The sequence below is a fragment of the Mustelus asterias genome, chromosome 7, assembly GCF_964213995.1.
Source record: "Mustelus asterias chromosome 7, sMusAst1.hap1.1, whole genome shotgun sequence".
In the NCBI taxonomy this organism is placed as follows: domain Eukaryota; kingdom Metazoa; phylum Chordata; class Chondrichthyes; order Carcharhiniformes; family Triakidae; genus Mustelus; species Mustelus asterias.
In genome coordinates, this window is record NC_135807.1 from 93,871,510 (window position 1) to 93,890,357 (window position 18,848).

Sequence of the window (18,848 nt, forward strand, 5' to 3'; positions counted from 1 at the left end):
ACCTGAGTGCTCGTCTGGGTACCCCATCTGGGCCAGTTGCTTTCCATGGATTGACTTTTGAGAAGGTTGTTCTAGTGTCGGCAATAGTGACCTCAGATACAGGTTCGCTCGAGGCTTCCAGGATGGAGGGCATGCTCTTGCCGACCTCTTGCTCAAAACAGGCAAAGAATGCGTTGAGCTCATCGGGGAAATTACATTTCCACCCTTATTTCCTTCAACATCCTGAAATACCCCCACATCCAGTCCTGGTGACACATCAACATTTAAGACAACCAGCCTAATATCTCCTCACCATCAATCTTTGCCCATCTAGTATGTCAACTCCCCCCATTTTAACTAGTTTTACTTTCTTAACACCTTTTACTACGTATATGCCTTGGCAAGACTTTGAGTCCCTATATCCTAACCATCAGTCTCTTCTCACTCTTGCTTTGCTTTTATTTCTTTTTTCACTTCTATGAATTTTCTACATTCAGGCAGGTTCTCACGTCAGATTTCTCCTTTTCCTGCTGGTTTTATTTGCCTTTTTTTTGCCATCCAGGGAGTTCCGAACTTCGTTGTGCACCTTCTTCATAGGAACATACCTCACCTGTACCCGAATAATATTCTCTTGGGCAGTCCATTCTTCAATTACACTTCTGCGTGCCAATTTTTGATCCCAATTTACACAGGACAGTTTTGACTCCTCTACAATCAGCTCTTTTTTAAAAAAACTGTAATTTGTTCATTGCCCTTTTCCACGGCTAATCTAAACCTTATATCACCACTGTTCCCCAAGTGACTCCCTATTTAAACCTCAAGAACCAGAATCCACAACATCGCTTTCCTTGATCAGTATATATCCAACCCAACAAAAAAAAAAATTCTCCTGAGCACATTTACAGAACACATCCAGTAGTGTAATGGCATCTTAATCATTTGAGTCAAACCGAATAGATTCTGTCCAAGAACCTGCAAGGCAACTTCCTTTCAACACTATAATATTCTCCTCCATTCTTCCCTTCCCTCGCTTTTCTGAGGGCCTTGAATCCAGAAATATTTAGTACCCAGTCCTGTTCTTGCCGTTATCATCACAACAATGTATTCCCATGTGGATATTTGTGCCTGCAGCTTACCATCCTCATTTGCTACGCTTTGTGTATTCACACTCATGAACTGTAAATTATGGAAAAACTTGGCAGCTAGCTCTGTTGAGAGCAGTAACCAGTAATACAAGTGATTCCACGTCAACAAACTGTGGCAGGAAAGGCAAAACTACACATTGGAATCTTAGCAGTCAAACCTATTAAGTCTAGACAACTCATGTCAGTTTTACACTTCTAATTTGTTCTGCATTAAAACTAGTTTTTGCTGATTACATGCATCAAGACCTATGCAAGTTATGAGAGCACTGACAAGTTTTCTAAGCATTCCTGAGGTTCCATTTTGAAGCACAAAGAAAAACACATACCTCAATATTTCTACCAGAACTATCCTCCTCCAATTTTTAAAATATATTAAAAACATTAATTATGAAGCAAAATACCCATATCCCACCTGGACGGAAAGCCATTTTAATCTTTATGAAGGCTTCATTACAGTCTGCCAGCAGGTATTTGGCTTTTCTGTGATAAATCCTCACCACACCCAGCAAAAGGTGCCCAGAGGTTCGCAAAGCCATCTTGACCTGGAAAAGACAGTGATTAGAAACTAACAATGAAAAAAGTTTCAAAATTGTCTATCAAGCATCAAGTCTTCCTAAATGTGGTCAGCAACCATTAGTAGCTTTTTGCTGAGCTGCACCATCCCATACCATCCAAAAAAAAAAACACGAAGTAAAGGAAGTTCAATGGTAGAAGTAGCAAAGAAAGCAAGAAAAAGATGAAGAAGGAGAAAGTGAAAAATAGCATGGTGAAAATGTAATTGACGGGTATATCTGACCATCCAATTTATTGAGTAAAACTACACGAGAGACCAGCCATGCAACAACGGCATGCACAGATGTTACTGCAGAATAAAATTCCCAGAAAATCATGACTTGTTCCTTAGCACAGTCAAGATCACCTATGGCTTAAGCACCCAAGGCTCATCCAATGCTGGCCAAGAATGGAGGTGCTCATCTGCACTCGCTGAAAGCCCTTTTAACAGAGACTGTCTTCAACACGAGTATCCTTGGCTCCATCCCACAGCAAGCTACCCACCATCATCCCAGCACAACCCCAACCCAGCAGTACGTAGAAAAATCCATCTGACAGCTAAAGAGCAAGGCGTCTGGAGCTGATGGAATCTCGCCAAAGCACTAAAACCTGGCGGAGAAGCACTGCTGGCACGGATACATGAAGGAGAACATGCCAGGGGTTCTCATAGATGCCACAATCGTGACCATCTTCAAGAAAGGTGACAAGTCTGACTGCAGTTAACTACAGAAGAATTTCCTTTGTCAGCCACAAGGAAGGTCATCGCAAGAGTCCTCCTTAAATCACCACCTGAAGAGCTCCTCCCAGTGTCCCAACATAGATTTCGTCCACTAAGGGGCACAATGGACATGATCTCCACCATGTAGCAATTGCAAGAGAAATGTCGGGTACAGCACCAACCCTTGCAGATGGCCTTCTTTGACCTAACAAAGACCTGTCAAATGTGAGGAATTATGGAGTGTTCTCCTCTGTTTTGGCTGCCCTCAAAAGTTTGCACTCCCCCTGCTCCACGATGACATACAAGCTGTGATCCTGACCAAAGCATCCACCACAGACCCAATTAATGTTTGGACAGGAGGCAGACAAGCCTGTGTCATCGCACCAACATTCTCCTTGATCATCCTTGCTGCAATGCTCCATCTCACCCTCAGCAAGCTCCCCGCTAGAGTGGAGCAATTTTCAGAACAAAAGGGAATCTGTTCAACCTCCACTGCAAGCTCAAATCCAAGATCATGCCATCTCTGTAATTGAACTACAGTATGCTGACGATGCTTGCATCTGCCCAAACTTGGAGGTCAAATTCCAAGCCATCGTCAACACCTTCACCAAGGCATATGACAGCATAAGCCTTATACTAAACACCCACAAGACAAAGATCCTTTACCAACCTGCCCCCACCACACAGCACTACCCTCGATTATCTTAATCCGCAATGAAACCTTGGACAACATGGCCTACTTTCCATACCTCGGAAGCCCATTGTCAACAAGGACAGACATGATTAAACACCTCCTTCAGTTTGCCAGCACAGCATTTGGTCTCTTGAGAAAGACCATAACCTCAGAGCTGACACTAGACCTATGGTCTATGAGCAATGGTGTTACCCGCCCTCCGACATGGCTCAGTGGACTATGTACAGTAAGCTCAAGCCCTGGAGAAGTATGACCAGCGTTGTCTTTGCATGATTCTACAAATCCATTGGCAGGATAGGTGCACCAACATCAGTGTTCTCACTCAGAGCAACATCCCCAGCATCGAAGCATTGACTATGCTCGATCAGCTCCATTGGGTGGGCCACATCATACGCATGCCTGATTTGCTTAAACAAGTGCTCTATTCAAAGTTTTGACATGGCAAGCACGGTCCAGGGGGGCAGAGGAAAGGCTTCAAGGGCACCCTCAAAGCCTCCTTGAAAAAGTGCAACATTTCCACCAACACCTGGAAACAGCTGGCCCAAGACCTTCCGAAATGGAGAAAAAACATCCGGGAAGGAGCTGAACACCTCAAGTTTCATCACCAAGAGGAAGCTGAAGCCAAGCATCGACAGTGAAAGGAATGCATGCAACCCGGGCACCTCACTCACCCACTCCTGTCACTACTGTCTTCCGCATCTGTGGAGATGCCGGCGTTGGACTGGGGTAAGCATAGTAAGAAGTCTCACAACACCAGGTTAAAGTCCAACAGGTTTATTTGGTAGCAAATACCATAAGCTTTCGGAGCACATTATGGTATTTGCTACCAAATAAACCTGTTGGACTTTAACCTGGTGTTGTGAGACTTCTTACTGTGCTTCCCCATCTGTAACAGAGACTGTAGGTTGTGCATTGGATACCTCAGTCACCTGAGAATTAATTTTAGTGTGGAAGCAAATCATCTTCAACTCTGAGGAATGGCATAAGGAGAAGAAAATTCCCAAAACAAAATGCAATGGCAACATGAGGAAATACACATACTTGAAGGACAATTTTTAAAAACAAATTAACTATATAATTTGTAGAGCTTACTTTGTTAGCAAATACATGATGCAGATAAAGGGGCCTAATTAGAAAATTTACCTTTGGAGAAATTATGCTTTCCACGCTGCTCTCCAGATTACATTCAAACACATGGGCTTTGGTGAGCTTCTTGTCCCAATGGGCCGCAAGCCAAATTTTGGCTAGCGGCCCACGTTTGCTCAACACAAAGTGAGCGTAAAACATCTTCTGTGGTAATCTTTTAGCCCAAGATCATAAACCTAGGAAAAAGAAAATTGCCGAAAATCAAAAAAGATCAATTTTACATAACATACACAATATACTCAAACAAAAACAGAGGATGCGGAAAATCACAGCAGGTGTGGCAGCATTTGTAAGGAAAGAAAGCAGAGTTAACATTTTGAATCCTTATGCCTCTTCATCAGAGCTAAAGAAAGGACGAGTGTGTTAGATGTTAAAGCACAGCTGTGAGAAACTGCAACAAGATTTAGCAACTTTAAGAACAAAATACAAGTGGCCTGGTGTGGGAGGGGCATGCTTATGGCATAAAATGTCTGGGATATTTAAAAAGGGGGGGATAAGAGTGGAGGAAAAAGATCACAATCTAAAACTGTTGAACTCAATATTGAGTGCAGAGGGCTGCAACGTGCCAACCAGAAGATGAGAGGCTGATCCTTCAGCTTGCAACAGGCTTTACTGGAGCATTGCAGCAGGCCAAGGGCAGACATGCGAGCAAGCTGCTAAGTTGACACAGCAAGCAAAAGGAAGGTTGGAGGTCATACTTAATGACCAAGTGAAGGTGTTCTGCAAATTTGTCACCCAGTCTGCATTTAGTCTCCCCTATGTACAGGAGACCACCTTGGGAGCAGCGAATACAATAGACATAATTGAAGGAAGTACAAGTAAAAGCTGTTTAACCTGAAAGGAGTGTTGTGGCCTTAAATGAGGAGGAAAGAGGTGCTGCACCTTCTAAAATAGCCATGGAAGGTGCCATGGGAAGGAGATGGGGAGCGAGGGAGGAGTGGACTAGGGTGTTACAAAGGGAGCAATCCCTGTGGAATGCTGACAGCAGGGAGAGCATGAGGGGAAGATGTGTTTCATATAGCACTCTGCTGGAGCTGGCAGAAATGGCAGGGGATGGTCCTTTGAATGCAGAGGCTAGTGGGGTGAAAAGTGAGGACTAGTGGGACCCTGTCATGGTTCTGGGAGGAAGGGGAAGGGTGAGGGTAGAAGTGCAGGAAATAGGTCGAACCTGGATGAGTGCCCTGTCAACTTGGGAAACCTCACTCAAAGAAAAAAAAGCAGACATGTCAGAAAGACCATTTCTAAAGGTGATATCATCAGAACAGATGCAATGGAGGCAGGAAAACTTGGAGAATGGGATGGAGTCCTTACAAGGAGCAGGAGGAGCTGCAGTCGAGGTAGCTGTGGGAGTTGATGGGTTTGTAATGAATATCGATGGTCAGTCTATCACTGGAAATGGAGACAATGTGAACATGAGCGATGGGTGAAAAGTGGAAGCAAAATTGATAAATTTTCCAGGTCCAGACAAGAACATGAAGTGGCACCAATACAAAGATTGATGTATGGGAAAAAAGTTGGGAGAGCACGCCAGGGTAGAACTGGAATAAGGAGTGTTTCACATAACCAACAAAAATACAGGCATAACTGGGACCCATGCAGGTAAAACCACACCTTTAATTTGCAGGAAGTGAGCCAAGTTAAAGGATAAATTATTTAGTGACTGCACGAGTTTAGCCAGGTGGAGGAGTGTGGTGGTGGATGGTGATTATTTAGACCTCTGCTCAAGGAAGAAGCAGAGAGCCCTCGGATCATCTTGGAGGGAATAGAGGGATTAGAACATAGAACATAGAAAAACTACAGCACAAACAGGCCCTTCGGCCCACAAGTTGTGCCGAACACATCCCGACCTTCTAGAACTACCTATAACCCTCCATCCTATTAATTTCCATGGACTCATCCAGGAGTCTCTTAAAAGACCCTATTGAGCTCGCCTCCTCCACCCCTGACGGCACCCGATTCCACTCGCCCACCACCCTCTGTGTGAAAAACTTACCCCTAACATCTCCCCTGTACCTACCCCCCAGCACCTTAAACCTATGTCCTCTCATAGCAGACATTTCCACCCTGGGAAAAAGCCTCAGAGTCCACCCGATCTATGCCTCTCAACATCTTATACACTTCTATTAGGTCTCCTCTCATTCTTCGTCTCTCCAAGGAGAAAAGACCGAGCTCCCTCAGCCTATCCTCATAAGGCATGCCACTCAATCCAGACAACATCCTTGTAAATCTCCTCTGCACCCTTTCAATCTTTTCCACATCCTTCCTATAGTGAGGCGACCAGAACTGAGCACAGTACTCCAAGTGGGGTCTGACGAGGGTCTTATATAGCTGCATCATTATCCCTGGACTCCTAAACTCAATCCCTCGATTGATAAAGGCCAGCACACCATACGCCTTCTTAACCACCTCCTCCACCTGCGGGGCCGATTTCAGAGTCCTATGGACCCGGACCCCAAGGTCCTTCTGATCCTCTACCGTACTAAGAGTCTTTCCCTTTATATTGTACTCCTTCATCCCATTTGTCCTACCAAAATGGACCACAACGCATTTATCTGGTTGAAGCCCATCTGCCACTTGTCCGCCCAGTCTTGCATCCTATGGATTGGACATCCTATACAATATACTTTTCTTTTGCAATTTCCTCACCCCAGAGAATGGATCATTTTTTGACTGGAAAGACTAAACAATGGGAACTCCAAGGGGCAGTATTGGGACGATTACTCTTCTTGTTACATTTAAATGTGCTGGGCTTCGACATATGAAGTAGAATTTAGAAGTTTGTGGACGACGGATAACATGACAATGTAGAAAACAGTGCAAAAAAAACTTAATATTGAATGGGAAGAAATATGGTAATCAATTTACTGCAGTTAAGAGTCAAGTAACATCATGAGAGAATCAACATGAGATAATATAATCCAAATGGTACTATTTTACGGAAGATGCAAGGAGACCGACCGACCCGAGTGCACATACTTAAAAATCTGTGAAAGTGCAGAGTACGCTGACAGTTAAAGTATACAGCATAATTGGCTTTATAAACAGGCACAATGAATACACCACACAAAAAACAATATTTACAAATCTTGGTTAAACCTCAGCTGGAGCATTGTATACAATTTGTGCATCACACTTCAGGAAGAATGCCATGGTCCTGGTTGTTGCTGGTGGAGAGGATATAGAGGAAATTTACCAGGAATGAAGAAGTTCAGAAATGTGGAGAGACTGAGAAAGTTTTGATTGTCCTCATTATAGTAGAGGTGCTTTTGAGATTTAATCATGCATTCAAAATTGAGGAAGAATCCATTCCCCTAGAAAATGAGTTGGCAACCAAAGGATATATTAAAATAACTGACAAAAAAAATGTGGAAATCTCTGAATATAGATTAAGATCTGGAATGTATTTCCTGAAAGAGTGGTAGGATCAGATTCCAAAAGAACTTTTGAAAGACAACTGGACATGCAGTTGAAGACGACTAACTTGGAGGGTTATGGGGAAAAGGCTGGGTTGAGAAATTAAATTGGACAGTTCTTTCAAAGAAACAGCAGTCATGCCTGGCTGGCTGAATCACCATCTCTTGTGGTATCAGATGCAATCCTATTGAATGTGCTTAACATTAAAGAAAACCTCAATCGGATCACCTTTTAACTAACTAAAGTCAAGTGAATACAAGTCAAGTTTATATAACGTGTCTTTAGAATTTAACCCCTGATGAAGTCTGATGGATCCATAATGCACCCCCTTGAAAGTCAATACACAGTTTCAGGGGTTTTGTGCCTAAAACTGAACACAGGAAATGCAACTGGAGACTGTAGCCAGAGCCAAGGAAAGATTGGCATCAATGGTACAAAGCCTGGTCAATGACAATGGCTGCAGCCTTCCAAATGTTTAACGGAAAGAAATTGTGACTTGTCCAAAACTCTTTCAAAGAGCCAGGACAGGCAAGACAAGACAAGCCAAATGGCTTCCTTCTGTTCTCTGCAAAACTGTGATTTGGAAATAGAAACGAAGGGAAAAGAAAATTATACACACTTTGTAATAGCACAGTGCATCTTGAATAAAACAGTACAGTATGCATTGCAATACGTGATTCATGATTCACCCCATCCCAATTGCCCCCATGCCTGATTTCCAGTATCACCATAGAGTCCACTGTCTTTCATTCACATCTACATGCATGCACTTTCTAGCAGGGTTTTTTTGGGTCAATTTTTGAAATTTCAGTCGAGAAATATTATGGCCAACTGTCACATTCCAACTGCTGAGATCAATATATTCAACACTGACCAGAAATCAAATGTGGAAGTGTAGCTTGCTTCAGTTTAGCAATATTTGTACTATACAAGCCACAAGGAAAGGTGCCAAGAGTCTCCCCTCTCTTTTCTGAGGACAGGACACCTGCATGGACAGAGATGAGAGCATGACAAAGAAATAATTTCATTTCTTCAGAAAAAGGTGGAGGCACTATCAGCAAAATCAAGAGAGAATTATCTTTCCCCCTCCCCCACCACCCAGAGAGAACATTAAAAAAATATATATAAAAGACCAAGAGTAGACCACAGAGCCTGTCAAGACAGTTCTCTATTCAATATGATCATGGCTGATGATGGGCTTCAACTCCGCTTTCCTGTCTGCTCCCCACATCTCTTGACTCACAGACAGCAAAAATTTGTCCATTCCAGCCTTAAACACACTCACAGGGCATCCACAACCCTCTGGAATAAAGAACTCCAAAGACTCGCAACCCTTTTGAGCGCGGACATTCTCTCCCCCCCTACACCTCAGCCCTAAATGATTGACCACTCATTAACTGTGCGCCCAGCTTTTAGATTCTTCAGCTAGAGAAACACTCCCTCTGTCTATCCTGTCAGGCCTCTTAAAAATATTGCATGTTTCAATGAGATCACACCTCACTCTTCCAAACTCTGGAGAATATAGGCCCAATTTACGTTGGGGAATCCTCTCATCCCAGGGAGGCAGCAAAGGGGATCCACCTTAGCCTCCTCCGGAGGTCCCCAGCATCACAGATGCCAATTTTCAGCCAATTCGATTCACTCAATGAGATATCAAGAAACAACTAAAGGCATTGGATCCTGCAAGGGCAATGAGCCTAGACAACAGCAATAAGTCTTGTGCTCCGGAACTTGCCATGCCTCTAGCCAAGCTGTTCCAATATAGCTACAATATTGGCATCTACCCGGCAATGTGGAAATTGCCGAAGTACATCCTGTACAAAATAGGACAAATTCAACCCAGCCAATTACACCCCAATCAATCTACTCTCAATTGTCAGTAAACAGATGGAAGGGGTTATCAAAAAGTGCTATCAAATAGTACTTGTTTAGCAATAACTTGCTTAATGACACTCAGTTTGAGTTCCGCTGGGGCAACTCAACTCCTGACCTCATTACAGTCTTGTTTCCAACATAGACAAATGAGCTGTGCACCAGAGGTGTGGTGAGTGTGACTGCTCTTGACATCAATGCAGCACCTGACCATGTGTAGCATTAAGGGGTCCACTGAACATAAGAACATAAGAAATAGGAGCAGGAGTAGGCCATCTAGCCCCTCGAGCCTGCCCCGCCATTCAATAAGATCATGGCTGATCTGACGTGGATCAGTACCACTTACCCGCCTGATCCCCATAACCCTTAATTCCCATACCGATCAGGAATCCATCCATCCGCGCTTTAAACATATTCAGCGAGGTAGCCTCCACCACCTCAGTGGGCAGAGAATTCCAGAGATTCACCACCCTCTGGGAGAAGAAGTTCCTCCTCAACTCTGTCTTAAACCGACCCCCCTTTATTTTGAGGCTGTGTCCTCTAGTTTTAACTTCCTTACTAAGTGGAAAGAATCTCTCCGCCTCCACCCTATCCAGCCCCCGCATTATCTTATAAGTCTCCATAAGATCCCCCCTCACTGGAATCAATGAGAATCAGGAAAGAACTTTCCACTGGCTGTAGTGATACCTAACACAAAAGGAAGATGGTTGTGGTTGTTGGATGTCTATTTCAGTTCCAGAACATCACCGTAGAAGTTACTCAGAGTAGTGTCCTAGGCCTGACCATCTTCAGCTGTTTCATCAGAAGGTCAGAAGTGGGGATGTTCGCTGATGATTACACAATGTTCAGCACCATTTGTGACTTCTCAGATACTGAAGCAGTCCATGTTCAAATGCAACAAGACCCAGACAGTATGGATTGACAAGTGGCAAGTAAGATTTGCACCAAGTGCTAAGCAATGACAATCTCCAACAAGAGAGAATCTAACCAAAACCTCTTTACATTGAATGGCAGTACTATTGCTAAATCCCCCACTATCAACATCCTGAGTGTTACCACTGGCCAAAACTGCACTAGCCATATAAATACTGTGGCTACAAGAGCAGGACAGAGGCTAGGAATCCGGTGGAGATGGCTCACCCTGACTCCCCAGAGCCTGTCCACCATCTACAAGGCACAAGTCAGGAGTGTGACGGAATACTCTCCACTTTCCGAGATGAGAGCAGCTCTAACAACACTCAAGAAGCTTGATACTACCTAGGATAAAGCAGGCTGCTTGATTAGCATCCCATCCACAAACAGTCACTCCCTTCACCAATAGAAGCAGTGTGTACCTTCACAAGATTCACTGCTTGGAAAGATATTGTTGTTCCTTCACTGGGTCAAAATCCTGGAACTCTTTCCCTAAAAGCACACCTCATGGACTGCAAGAAGGCAGCTCATCATCTTCTCGAGGGCAATTAGAAATGGGCAATAAATGCTAGCTTAGCCAGTATTCCATGAATTAAAAAAAATATTACTGGTCTTCCTAATTGTTTGCTGTACCTGCATGCTAACTTTGTGTTCCTAGCACTAGTACACCCAAGTTTCTTTGAACATTTACAAGTTTCATGCTGTTTTGAAAGTATTTTGCTTTTCTATTCTTTAAACTAGTAACTGCACCATTCCCCATTTTATACTCTATCTGCCAACTTTTTGCCTACACTTAACCTATTTATTAGTTTCAACCTCTGTCCTCCTTACTGCTTACATTTTCACCTTGCTTTTTTCTCATCAGCAAATTTAGATATGCTATGTACTGTCTTTTCATCCAAGTTATCAATATAGATTCTAACAGCACTGCTCTTTGCAGCACTCCACTAGTCACAACCTGCCAAATTTGGAAAATGCCCGATTTATGTCTATACTTTTCTTCTTGTCTGTTAGCCAATCCTTTATCCATGCTGACAATTACTTCCAACTCCATGAGTCTTTATCTTCCCTTCCAACTTTTTGTCTGGCATCTTTTAGAACTCCAGCTACTGGTCTCACTTTGTCCACCCTGCTGGTTGCATCCTCAAATAATATGAATAACTTTCTCAAAACGCAATATCCCTTTAGTACAACTGTGGTAAACCACTGTTAGCTTATTACCTGTATATGTGACATGCCTGGACACATCCCTGCCGTCCCTACCCGAGACTCCTCCCCCCCCCGGTATAAAGGCGACTGCTCCCCACCCCCCGCCTCAGTCTGGGCCAGTTCATCGGCATGGGTGTGCTCCAAGTCTTTTGCTAATAAAAGCTTATTTGTTCTTGCATACAAACTAGTCTTTGCTCGATTGATGGTGCATCAACGACCACATGAAGTTTTTCTAAACATATAATGCTCTTAGTGCATTGTTAGACTTTCTTAATAATATAGATTCCAGCACTTTCCTGATGACTGATGCCAGGTTAACTAACCTGTAGTTCTCATTTTCTCTCTCCCTCCTTTCTTGAATAACAGTGTTTTACTTACTAATTTCAAATCTGCTGGCACCATTCCAGAATCTAGGCTATTTTGGAAAAATCATAGCCAGTGTATCCACTATCTCTGCAACTATCTTCCTAGACCTCTTGGAGATAGGCCATCAGGTCCTGGGGATTTGTTGGATTTTAGTCGCTTACATTCCTCCAATACTTTTATTCTCGTTGATGTTAACTACCTCAATTTCCTCACTTTAGCAGTAGGTTACCCACTATTTTCGGGCATGCAACTTGACTTGCCTCTTCTACTGTGAAGACAGGCACAAAATATTTGTTCCATATCTCTGCCATTTCCTCCTTCCCCATTATAATTTCTCCTGACACTGCTTACAAAGGACCTATTTACCTTAGCTACTCTATTTCCTTTTTATATATTTGTAAAAGCTCTTACAACTTGTTTTTATATTCCTGGCTAGTTGCTCATTCTATTTTTCTCTTTTGTAATCAACTTTTTGGTAGCTCTTTGCTAGTTTCTGAAACACTCCAATCCTCAGATTTGCTTCTATTCTTTGCAACACAAGCCTCTTCCTTTAATCTAATACAATCCTTAACTTCTACATTATTATTTTACCTAGAGGTTTCTATAAATGACAAGGAGGATAGAACCCAGATAGACACTCGAGGTGATCACATGGGTGTGAAAAGAGAAGTTCACATAGCCAAGAATGGAAATGAGCAGTGCTGGACAGTGTTGTGCATGAAATGTGGAGATATACTGAACTAATTGAGAAAGTCAATAAATAACTGATAAAATAATAGGAAATTTCAGAATAAAATCGCAAAGCTTAAATCCCTTTCCTATCTTCAGCATTGATATTTCTCGCTGTTAAATTACCATAAGTTAAAAATAATTTTTTCCCCTTCTCTCAGAATAATTTTCAGCGTAAACATGGCAGAACTATCCAAATGTAGCAATTTACATCAGTTCTGTCAGATGGTTTGAAGCCCTACGCAATCATCCAGAGAAAGTTAGCACTTCTGGGCAATTGCTGGGTAAACTCTCGCGTAGAAACTTCCCAGAGGAATTCCCCAGCATATCATTGGGTTATCACCCAAATGTGATGCTGAGGATCCAGAAAGTTATGGGCCACTGAAAAATACATAAATGGAAAGTGAAGCTACCGTTTATATAAAAATTCACTTCCATTTTGTTTTACCCTCAAAACTGAATACAAGTTAGACATGAAAAACAAATTCATCAGCTTTGCATTTAAACCACTGAGAAAAGGCCAATTTATTATTGGAGAAAGGATAGGCTAAAGGTGTAAAATGATGTTTAAATGGGATTCAATAGGCTGATTCAAACCAAGTTTCACTACAAGCAGCAGTACAACAAAGTTTAAAGTACAAACACCACATTAAATAATGGATCTGGCGTTCACCAAACTCATGACATTTCCTAATGATGTAGGAAGTGTCAAACAAATAGAAAAGGAACAAAAAAATTAAAGACCCTTTACAGCTCCCAGTAGAATGAGGTGGCATGAAAATAAAGCAAGCCTAAGATTAAACCATTTGCACAAACCAACCATTAATTGTCAATGACCTATTTAAGAATGTAATTAGTTGCTGAAAACCACAGGTTTTCATCAACTTTCTAAAAGGCCAGGTTGTGTGTTATGTGTATACATACAGCCTGCATTGTTACCAGTTAAGGTAAATATTTTCAGATTAACTAAAAACAAAAGCAGGGTAGGTATATTGATTCAAGTAAATCTCTCAGACGCTCCTGAACTTTCTTCAGGTGGGAAACTCTATATTTTATTTAACCAGATGCAGAGGGACACATAGAAATAACTTGAAATAAAAAAAATACTGCAAATACTTCATTCATATGGAAAAGAATGGATTATTACACTTAAATATGATCACTGCATCCATGACAGTATGATTTGGGCATTCTAAATACATGCAGGCAGGGTGGATGGAGTATTGTTCTCTCTTTCATGGGTTGTAGGTGTCACTGGCTAAGCCAGCATTTGTTGTTTATCCCGAACAGCCTTTTTGAACAATTGGAGCCCATGCGGTATAGGTCTATCCACCAAGTGGTCAAGAAGAGTTCCAGGTTTTTGATCCAGTGCGAGGAATGAATGGTGATATAGTTCAAATCATCTTGAGGTGTAGATTAGAGGGGAATTTGCAGATGGTGGTTCCCCTATGCATCTGCTCTCCTTGTTCTTCTAGGTCAGTGGTTCCCAAAGGGTGCGGCACGCCACACTGGTGTGGCGAGAGAGGATGGCAAGTGTGGCGGGAAGATTCAAGGACAATCAAAGAAACATAGAACATAGAAAGCCACAGCACAAACAGGCCCTTCGGCCCACAAGTTGCGCCGATCACATCCCCACCTCTAGGCCTATCTATAGCCCTCAATCCCATTAAATCCCATGTACTCATCCAGAAGTCTCTTAAAAGACCCCAACGAGTTTGCCTCCACCACCACCGACGTCAGCCGATTCCACTCACCCACCACCCTCTGAGTGAAAAACTTACCCCTGACATCTCCTCTGTACCTACCCCCCAGCACCTTAAACCTGTGTCCTCTCGTAGCAACCATTTCAGCCCTTGGAAATAGCCTCTGAGAGTCTACCCTATCCAGACCTCTCAACATCTTGTAAACCTCTATCAGGTCACCTCTCATCCTTCGTCTCTCCAGGGAGAAGAGACCAAGCTCCCTCATAAGGCATGCCCCCCAATCCAGGCAACATCCTTGTAAATCTCCTCTGCACCCTTTCAATGGCTTCAACATCTTTCCTGTAATGAGGTGACCAGAACTGCGCGCAGTACTCCAAGTGGGGTCTAATCAGGGTCCTATAAAGCTGCAGCATTATCTCCCGACTCCTAAACTCAATCCCTCGATTAATGAAGGCCAGTACGCCGTACGCCTTCTTGACCGCATCCTCCACCTGCGAGGCCGATTTAAGAGTCCTATGGACCCGGACCCCAAGGTCCTTCTGATCCTCTACACTGCTAAGAATGGTACCCTTCATATTATACTGCTGCTTCATCCCATTGGATCTGCCAAAATGGATCACCACACACTTATCCGGGTTGAAGTCCATCTGCCACTTCTCCGCCCAGTCTTGCATTCTATCTATGTCTCGCTGCAACTTCTGACATCCCTCCAAACTATCCACAACACCACCTACCTTGGTGTCATCAGCAAACTTACCAACCCATCCCTCCACTTCCTCATCCAGGTCATTTAAACATTTAAACATGGATAGATATTTTTCCAACGTGAGAGCAAGAGCATCAAGTGATGCTGAGGACGATCCGAGTCCGCGTTGTGATCCAGAATCGCCGTTCGAACAGAGTGCTGAAGAAGAGTCGTTTAATTCTACACCAGTAGCAGACCCAAGCAAACCTCCAAAAAAGAAAGTTCGTCAACAATATATGGATAGCTATCTGAGTCTCGGTTTCACATGGACTGGAGATTAAAACATACCTCGGCCTATGTGTTTGATCTGTGGTGAGAAGCTTTCCAATTCTAATTGGTCCTAGGCAAGATGAAAAGACATCTGTTGTCAAAACATGGAAATCTGGCAAACAAGGATGTTCAATATTTTGAAGGGCTTTTGGAAATTCGCAGAAATGCCAACAATCATATTTCGAAAAACGAATGACAGTCTCAGATAAGATGCAGATTGCATCTTACCAAGTGGCTGAATTGATTGCTCAACAGACAAAACCATATACAATAGCTGAAAAATTGATTCAGCCTGCCTGCAGCTTGATTGTGAAATCTTTGGTGATGATGCTGAGCGAGAAGTTATGGAAATTCTTTTGTCTGATAATACAATTCGCAGAAGAATAGTTGATATGTCAGCTAATACTGAGAAGCGTGTTTTGCGAAAGTATGAAGCATTCTAAATTTGCCATTCAAGTTGATGAATCGACCGACATTAGTGGAAAAGCACAGTTGCTTGCCTATATCAGATTCATTCACATAGAAGAAATAATCACAGGGTTTCTATTTTGCAAGGAACTTGAAAAACATACCAGAGGACAAGATATTTTCCAAACCTTGTCTGAGTATTTGGAAAAAGTTGAGATTTCATGGGATTCTTGTATTGGAATTTGTTTAGATGGAGCACCATGTATGATAGGGAATGTGAGAGGCTTGGCGGCACTCAAACAGAAAAATCCAGATGTAATATCAACTCACTGTTTTTTACACAGAGGGGCATTAATCACCAAGACGCTTGTAGCTGATTTCAAGTTGGTTCTAGATCAGATTATGCGCATTGTGAACTTCATCAAAGCAAAACCACTAAAGGCGCAGTTATTTGCTCAACTCTGCAAAGACATGGAATCAAAACATCAATGCCTAATTCTGCACTCGAGGTTCGCTGGGTGTCCCGCGGAAAAGTTTTAAATTGGGTGTTGGAACTGTAGAACGAATTAAGAGAATTTTTGGAACAAGAAGGGAACCCATTGTACCACCAAATGGATGACAATGACTGCTGTGCAAAGCTGGCATATTTGGCCGATATCTTTTCCCGGTTGAATGTGCTCAATGCCAGTATGCAAGGCCGCGATGACAATATCCTCACAACTACAGACAAACTAACTGCATTCAAAAAAAGCTTCAGTTCTGACTCAGAAGAGCGATGCAACATAACCTCGAAATGTTCCCACTGGTAAAAAGTTTTAAAATGAGAAATGAACTGTACGGCCTCATACAGGAACATCTCGCAACACTGGTAGAAAAGATTGATCAATACTTCCCATCGTTGTCTACAGAACAATTCCACTGGGTTAAAGACCCCTTTGCGAATTCCAGCTGTTCAGGTCTGACACTGGATGAGGAGGAGGAAATGGCCTGCATTTCGAGTGATCGCACCTTGACTCTTTTTGGATATACAACCAGAAACAGTATCCACGCATCTCTTCAAGAGCATTAGCTATTCTACAGTTCTCTACGACATATTGTTGTGAACAGGGATTTTCAGCTCTGACAAATATCAAAGACCAGAAAAGAGAAAGGCTTCTTTGTGTTGATGAGGAGATGAGAGTTTGTTTGTCTCAAACTAGGCTAATATAAATGAGATTACCCGACAAAAACAAGCTCACACCTCTCATTGAGTTTGTATACTTACTTAAGGTTACATATGTAAGAGGCTCGTCTATAAGTATATTTTGGGAATGAATCATGTTTTTATGTAGCTGCATTGTTTTATACTTTCTGGATGTCCCATGATCATATTATAAAGTAGTTGTGTTCTATGTTATGAATCAAGCACTGCTAGGAGTTGTTTTTTTTAAAATGCATTTATCATCAATAAAAGATTTGGTGTGGCATGAGCAAATTTCTATTCCGAAAGTGCGGCCCAGTGAAAAAAGTTTGGGAACCGCTGTTCTACGTGGTGTTGAAGGAATCTTGGTGATTGCAGTGCATCTTGTAAATAGTAGACACTGCTTCCGCTACATGTTGGTGAAGGATGGTGGATATAACATATGTTGGGCCCCAAGTTTGCAGATTGTGATAAATGCAATTCTTCTGCTGCTGATGGCCCAAAGTATCATGGATGCTCAGTGAGTGCTGAATCTATTCTGAACCTATCCAATTAAAATGGTGGTCGTGGTGCAAAACACAATGGGCGGTTTCCACTGTGTGAAGATAGTGCATCGTTAATTAGCAATCGATCTAGCATCAACTGATGTTTGAGAAAGAGCATTCCAAATGTCCACCAATCTTTTGTGAAGAACTGTTTTGTAATTTAATCTCCCAAAGGATTGGCTCTAACTTTTAAGCCTATACCCTCTCACCCTGGTTTCCCCAACAAATAGAAATAGATTCTCCCAACCTATACATCTGCTCCCTTAATATCTTGAAAACTTCAATCAAATAATTCCTAATTCCAGGGATTATAACCTTATTCTGTGTAACCTTGCCTGATAACTGGACTCCCAAAGACTGAATTAGCATGTCTGTAAATCTATGTTGCCAACACACTGGCCAGTATATTCTTCCTAAGATGTGGTGCTCAGAACTTTTTACAGATTTGGTCTAACAAGTGCTTTGTATTGCTGAAGCATAACTTCCCTCCCATGTATTTGATTCTTCTAGATTTAGTTGTTTTCATTCATTTGGTCTTTTTGATCATTTTTTGTAAATGTTCATGATATCGCAATGATCTGTATACCTAGACACTAAGTTCCTTTGGTCCCCCAATGTTTTTGGCCTTCCACCATTTAGAAAATGCCAGACTGATCATAAAGGTCCAATGATCTCACATTTGCCAAGACTGAAATCTACTCGTCACAGTTTTGCCCACCCACTTATTCTATCAATATCTGTTGTGCTTCCATCTACACTGCTCAGAACACCACCTATTTTTGTCTCACTGGCAAAATTGGAAATGGCTTCTATTTCATCATCCAAGTTGTAATGAATGCAGTCTATAGTCGAGGTCCCAACACAGATCCCAGTGGAACACCAGTAAGAACAATCCAGCCAGCACTAGCTGATCTCTCAGTTATAAGGTTCAAGTCCCACTCCAGTACTCAAGCACAAAATTTAACACTAAATTCCAGCACAGTCCTGCACCTCATAAGATACAAATTTCACATGGCACTATGTTGAAGAGGAGCAGGGGAGTTATATTCCTGATGCCCTTGCCAATACTTACCCCTCAAACAGCATCACATTACTCTTTGTTGGAGCTTGTGGTGAACAAACTGAGTGCTGCATTTCCTGCATGACAACAGTGATTACATTTCTAAACAAAAACAATTTAACTAGTTGTAGAGCCATTTGGGTTGTCTGGGTCATGCTACACGAATGCAAGTCTCTTTCTTTCGCGATAGAGCACACCTGC

The 18,848-nt window shown here is 42.4% G+C and overlaps 1 protein-coding gene across 8 annotated transcripts in view; it reads right to left on the reverse strand.

Moving 5' to 3' along the window:
* rad21b (RAD21 cohesin complex component b) overlaps positions 1-18,848 on the reverse strand; it is an 82,415-nt gene that overhangs the window by 38,639 nt on the left and 24,928 nt on the right. For all 8 annotated transcript variants that reach the window (XM_078216477.1, XM_078216482.1, XM_078216479.1 and 5 more), the window contains exons 2-3: positions 4,232-4,410; positions 1,537-1,666 (exon numbers count right to left, since the gene is read on the reverse strand). In XM_078216477.1, coding sequence (XP_078072603.1) covers positions 1,537-1,666; positions 4,232-4,375 — 274 coding nt within the window. In that variant the 5' untranslated portion in view covers positions 4,376-4,410. The remainder of the gene's footprint in view (positions 1-1,536; positions 1,667-4,231; positions 4,411-18,848) is intronic.